The sequence below is a fragment of the Atta colombica genome, unplaced genomic scaffold (genome assembly GCF_001594045.1).
Source record: "Atta colombica isolate Treedump-2 unplaced genomic scaffold, Acol1.0 scaffold153, whole genome shotgun sequence".
In the NCBI taxonomy this organism is placed as follows: Eukaryota; Metazoa; Arthropoda; class Insecta; order Hymenoptera; family Formicidae; genus Atta; species Atta colombica.
The window spans coordinates 1,615,467-1,622,105 of record NW_017259243.1 but is presented as its reverse complement, the minus strand read 5'-3'; the positions used below and the strand labels follow the sequence as shown (position 1 = coordinate 1,622,105).

General features: G+C 35.3%; 1 protein-coding gene across 4 annotated transcripts in view; it reads right to left on the bottom strand.

Annotated features, from left to right (window-relative positions):
* Positions 1 to 6,639, bottom strand: part of LOC108685531 (alpha-actinin, sarcomeric) — a 23,175-nt gene continuing 16,536 nt past the window's right edge. For all 4 annotated transcript variants that reach the window (XM_018190373.1, XM_018190372.1, XM_018190370.1 and 1 more), the window contains 12 exons: positions 4,861 to 5,095; positions 4,277 to 4,612; positions 3,963 to 4,048; positions 2,804 to 3,149; positions 2,445 to 2,721; positions 2,198 to 2,369; positions 1,881 to 2,117; positions 1,726 to 1,810; positions 1,478 to 1,581; positions 1,102 to 1,341; positions 282 to 578; positions 1 to 211 (listed from right to left, as the gene is read on the bottom strand). In XM_018190373.1, coding sequence (XP_018045862.1) covers positions 53 to 211; positions 282 to 578; positions 1,102 to 1,341; positions 1,478 to 1,581; positions 1,726 to 1,810; positions 1,881 to 2,117; positions 2,198 to 2,369; positions 2,445 to 2,721; positions 2,804 to 3,149; positions 3,963 to 4,048; positions 4,277 to 4,612; positions 4,861 to 5,095 — 2,574 coding nt within the window. In that variant the 3' untranslated portion in view covers positions 1 to 52. The remainder of the gene's footprint in view (positions 212 to 281; positions 579 to 1,101; positions 1,342 to 1,477; positions 1,582 to 1,725; positions 1,811 to 1,880; positions 2,118 to 2,197; positions 2,370 to 2,444; positions 2,722 to 2,803; positions 3,150 to 3,962; positions 4,049 to 4,276; positions 4,613 to 4,860; positions 5,096 to 6,639) is intronic.

The following is a 6,639-nucleotide window of genomic DNA, read 5'->3' as shown; positions in this document are numbered from 1 at the left end:
TCTTTTTTTTTTATATTATTCCGCATCGAATAATATCGATTATTATGTAAATTTACAAATCAGATTCACCATATAGAGCCGTTGAGAAAGAGCGATAGTCTAATGCTCCAGGCACAGCGCTCGGTCCTTTGTATGGAGGCATTCGCTGAATGCAATATTCCGCCTGATCCGGTGGTAATTCTCGCCGCAATTCATCTGGCAAGATGTAAGGCTAAAAGACAAGAATTTACGAGTTAAACATGCAATCGCTGCATTGTCATAGAAATTCGAAGTATTCTTACCTTGTCACCAGCCAGAATACGGAAACTATCGATGACTTGTTCCGCTGTATCAGTATCAGTAGACTCACGTGTCATGAAATCGAGGAAAGCGTCAAAGTGCACATAGCCTGAATTATTAGGATCGACAATGGCCAGAATTCGTTGGAAGTCGATGTCGCCCTGTCTGTCCTTCCCAATAGAGTACCCCAGAGATACGAGGCAAGATTTAAATTCATCCGGTGCCAATCGACCTGTCCTGTTTTTGTCGAAATGATTGAAACTGCTGCGGAATTCATTCAATTGTTCCTGAGTGATTCCCTGAAATAGAAATATGTTTCCACTTGTTTTTAAGGAGGATTGTAAGCAACTTGGCAATATTATTCATATTATGATATACACTGCTAGTACTGAAAATCTATAGCATATGTATATGAACAGTAGATTTTTAGTAGTGGCAATATACATATTTACATATATCAGAACACGTATGTGAACGTAAGAAGTTTTTATGTTGATAGTTCACATGAGTTTTCTTTCTTCTTATGTTTCTTGTTTAGATAAACTTCATTTATTCAATAAATATATCTCATATAAAAAACTGCATATTATTTTGTGTTGGCGTAACTTCATCGTTTATTATTATTTCAGAATCTTCAATTTCTTCACTTGATAAATCAGCTTTCTTTTCTTCTGGCACAACTTTTTCGATGTTAATATGTTTCAATTTTTTTGCATTTGCTTTTAATTATAAAAACATCTTTTCTCTTGTATACTCATAATTACAACTAATATTTCTTGAATGACGTATAATTTTATGATTATTTAAATGATATAGAAATACCTTTGAATCTCTGGTAAGAATTTGATTTTCAACTTCGTTAACGTTGCGATTGATCGATGTTAGAAGCTGTTCCCAACCAACGCGCAGCGTTTCCATGGTATACTGAGTGTAGCGGTTCTCGAAGATCATACCTTCCTGAACCGCTTGATGAATCTTCTCCAATTCTTCAAGATGAGTCTTGTATTGATATACAGCCTGTTCGTACTCTTTCAGACGATGTAACTGATCCTCGAGAGTTCCCTAAAGTATAAATATAACTTTTAGAAATTCATATATTATATTTTTATATATAATTATATATTTTTATATATAACTAATTATATATAAAATATATAAAAAACGACAAAAATCTCTACTTAAAGTAGAGATACCTCACCTGAAGACCGAGACCAATCGCAGTTACGGCATCTAACTGACGTTCTATCCATGGTCCAACAACATTGGCTTTTTCAGCGAATTGTCGTCTAAGCAGTTCATTATCTATTTTCACAATTCAGGAAATATCTTTTAAGAGCAATAAAAATGAGAAAATGTTCATTAAATCGTAATATAAATTTATATTTGACATGAAATTTATATTAGAAAAATCAAAATTAAATAATCAATATTAGAAAGCAAGGATACTTTGTTGTTTGCGAAGTTCAGCTGCTAGGGTACCATCACGTTGAGGGACTAATTGTCTAACGTCGCTCCATTTTTTAGTAAGGTCCTAGAACAAAAGTATCGATTAATTTGAGAGTAATCTCTATATTACATCAATAATTTATTCTTCAACATACCATTGCAGTGAGAGTAGTATAAGGATTTTCTAGGCCGCCAGGAATCTGATATTGCTTGACAATGGATTCGACTTCGCGTACCAATCCCACAATTGAATTGTATTCTTTATCTGCTTCGCCTAGCGTAGCCTTGAATGCAGCGTGTGCGTCCATCAGACCTTGGATCTCTTCCATTGTATGGACGATAAACATGTCCACTAGATCTTCCCTAGTTCCATCCAACCAATTGTTGAATGGCTAAAAATCATGCGACGTCAGTCTATATAAAAAAAAGCTGACAATTTTACGAGTCAAATTTTATGTAATCAAGTGCTCACAGCAGCGCGCTTGGCAAATTCCAAATGTAAGACGTCTATCTTCTCCAATATTTTCTCGGCTTCATCAAGAGCTTGACGTCTACGTTGAGTGAGCGTACCCAAGCGATCCCATTGATCGCAAATGCGTTGGCATCTAGCGTTCACAGATGCGCTATCGTGGTACTCGAGGGTGCTATAACAATAGAATTTAAGTATTATAATGATCAAAATAATCTAAGATAGATTATTTTCAGAGTTTTGAAATTACTTAAGTTCTTGAGCAATAGCTGCGATTTGTTCTACGCGATCCTGATGAGCAGCAAGATCTGATTCGAAAGCTTCATGCTTCTTTTTCAGAGCCTTAAGTTCGTTTAATTTACACTGTCGGAAGTGTTGAGACGTAAGCATCTCTTCTTTGCCGGCGGTCCAATCCTCGTGAGCATCTGCCTTGTGCTTGAATTTTTGCGCCAAATGTTCCAATCGCTCCAGACGCATCATTTCGGACAATAACCAATCCTCGAACGTCTTTTCGGCCAACTCCAAATCTAAACATAATTTTTAAAATACTAGTATTTTATTCGAAAATATACAAAGAAACATGTACAAAAGGATTCTGATAAAACTCACTTCTCCATGCTTTATTTATGTCAGACACCATTTTTCCTTCTGTGGGCATATACGCCGGTCTGTTGCTCAGCCTCAGTTTCGTCTGAAGGGTATTGAAATTCGTTTCCAGCTTGGCTTTCTGTTCAACACGCGGCGGCTTATGTTTGCGCCGATATGTCCTGTACTCCTCTAGTTTCTTCTGACAACCGGCGAGGGAATTATCAGTCTGTCGATTCGCGAGCCATGGTAGTGTTCGTCGTATCCATTCGAGTAAATCGGAAGCCAAGCGCTCGTATTCCTCCATAAGACGTTCGTTCTCTTGATTCACCTTCAATACCTTGCAGATTCTGTTAGCCGCTGTCTCTGCCTACAATAAGAAAATATTTTTCCCTTACAAAGAATTTTCAGATTACGTTTATACATTTGAAACGTGTGCAATTTACTTCCACTGAGCAAGATGCATGCAATCGTGGATATAGCCATCTAGAAATGTAAATAAGAAACTTGAGATATAAATATTAAATGTCTTGAATTTTTTGCTGCAAGTGTTAACAATGTATTTCAATAATGCACACGCAAATATTTGACGTGTTTGTTATGGCTTGTAGGTCATAAGTTAATTCAAATTGAAAAACACACACCTTTTGAGCACCGCTAAAACAGTGGTAGTATGAAGAAACATAGGTCATCACAGCTCTCTCATCAGGCATTGCCGTATTTCGCATATCTAGAAAAACACATTCGAAGAAACTCAAACCATGCGTTGTTAGCGTAAGTTTTAACTTGCCGTTAAAAATTTAATTAATTTTAACGGTAAACAAGTCCAGCAAGAAGCGGAACACCATTAATAATTTATTATATAATTCTTATAATATCTATACATATAATAAAAATGCGACGTCCTTCGCATAAACTATGTTGGCAAAGATATACACAAAATTCGATCGTAATATAATCTTATTTAAAAAATGTTATAGAACACAATGCATAGTTTGTTTCGGTCCTGGTGAAGTAATTGAATTAAGACAACAGCAAGGTGATCAATTAGCAGGTTCAAACGTCGTTATCAGTTAGCATACAATTCGTTTAATTATAATTCGCGTTAACGAAGGATTAAACAGGTCGTTTTAACAACGAGGGTAAGGACGAGGGAGAGCAACACGCATTTTTTTACGCTGACCTGCTGGGCACCTTGGAACGCGTGGTAGTAGCAGGACACATACGTCATGATAGCTCGCTCATCCGGCTTGGGAGTGTTGATCAAATCTATATGATATCAAGGGAATATATGAACATTAAAGTGTTTATGCGTGTCATTTCGATACTAAAGAATCCAATCGTTCCATCCTATATAGCGAAAGGCAAATATATAATCTCGGCGATTCGATATAATCATCTCCTCGATCCTAATAATCAAAATGTCGAACGTGTGTTCCGTATATTTCTAAGATATCTATCGTAAGTATTTAATTTAATATTTGATTTGATACATGCCATCGGGATCTAACATGCGAGGAATGTCGAGATACTTTTCAGCGACATCGAAGGCAGTGTTCAAGTTTTCCAGGGGGTTATCTTTGCTGAGTTTATTGTAGTCGATCAAATCGGGCCGATGACGATGGATAAGAGCGCAGAACGCGAGACCATCCTTGAAGGACAAATGGAAGTTTTGAACGTTGACATTCTTGTACGGTGCCGTTTTGCGTTGGCACCAAAGTAACAGTCCTTCCTTCGCGGTCATCTCCTCTACAGAGATATCCTGGATTGCGAATCTCAAGATAATGGTCCATATCATTCCCAAAGTCATCTTTAGATTGCCGTCAACGATTTCTGTCAAAAAATTATCAATTCTTGAAGCATACAAGGTAAAAAAAATATAAATTATATTAAATATGCAATATTTTTATATTAATAAAATACAAAAGTGATGCATTAAAACACTAAAAATCTAATAAGCTTTGATTTCTATAACGTATTATTTGGCATAAAAAATATTTTTATAAAATCAATATACACAATTTAGCTACTATACTTTTTAAGCAATGATTTCGTTAAGAACTTTAAAAGGAAAAACATACCTTCCGCACCAATTGAAACTAGTTTAACGCCCTTACTAGCGATATAATCGAGGGCCTTGTTTACGTTGGCAATCTTGTGGAACCTCATTTTGCCTCTGTCGGGTCTTGGAAGAGTCTCACCTGAGATAACCTCAAGCAGTAACATCAGTTTCAACCCATTCCTGAAATCGTCTTCGATCGATTCGATGGCAGTGCCTGCTTTGCGTAGATGCGAGTTGCACCAAGCTGTGAATGTCTGAAAAGATAAAAAAAAAGGACCAATTAATCTGCGTTCAACATAAATTGGCACTGAACAAGACAAGGATTAATGTGCAATTACACAGAAATCATAACACAGAAATAATAACATGGCAATTCAAAGACAGTTTGACAGTTTGCTTACTTTTTATATAAATTCTATAAATCATGAGAAATAATCATTTAAAATGGGAGATTGAGTTTCTTTGCTATATGCTTAGTGTATATTTTAGTAGCGACCCCGATCCCTCCCGCTATATATATCTTCTGTCCTGATTCTTAAACCACGCTTTCTATCGTTCTATAATGATTTTCTGACAATCTTTTGATATCTTTCTGCAATTAACAACACATAATCTTGTTAAAAACGTTTTTGCATGTCTATGGCTTTTTAAAATATACTAAAAAGAAATCAGATACCAGAGAGAAATCTGCAACACAATTTCTAACTCTCTAAATTCTTTGGAATGGAATCTCGCTCTGAAGAATAAAAATTAAGTCTTGAAAAAGAGTGGCTCAATTTTCTATCTTTAAGAGTGAGATTTCACTCTTTACAATAAAATGCACTTTACAAGTTTTAAAGAGAAATTAAAAAGATGATTGTTTACATTGTATCAGATTAAAATCTTCGCAACTATTGCTCTATGTATCAATTTCTAACATCAGCTTCCACGATATTTATCTTTTCAACAATGACAATTTTCACAATATAAAAAATTACACATTACATCTACATAATAATACAATCGAGGAATCTGGAGAAGGTGGTGAGCGAAAGTAAATCGAGTCGAATGTGAGTTCGCGGACGATTTATTCGAAAATCGCAAAGTAAAATGTGGCATTTGATCGAGATTATAAAAAAAAAAAAAAAAAAACTCCAGGGATTGATAGTTGAGATTTTAGAGTTGGAAAAATATTGCGTGAAATTCAATACGGGCGGCGTGAAGCCCACGACGGGCCAATTTTGGACATGAGCCACCCTTCTAACGTCTCTGCACGCGTTCTAAGATCTATTTGTAAAACATCGACTCCTCCCGCGCTTGAGAAGGTATTAAAGCATTTTCGAAAGTATTTCCGAAGGCCTGTTATTTAATAATTAAATTGTGTGAACGTAATTCTCTTTACGTTATCCAACGTAATGTACGTCATCATCGATCTTTGTAGAATATATAGGAAAACAGTTACAGTAAGGGGATATGTACAATGAAGAAACAGAGACAAAGAATAAGAATTTCAACCAATCAAAAACGATGCATTACAGAATACATAGTTTCTGATAGGTTGAAATTCTTATTCTCTATTCCTGTTCCTATTTTCTGTTCTTATTCTTTCATTGCGCGCAGTCTCTTAGAATCTCCGAATACGATTTTCGCGACTTTCGCGAAGAGAAATATTCACGATTGATACAACACTTGTATAGCGTTCAGCAAATAAATAAAATATTAATATATTAAATGATATAATCAATAAATATTTTTCACTTGTCATACATCATATTTAATAATCACTCTGTGTATACATATACATACGTGTATATATATA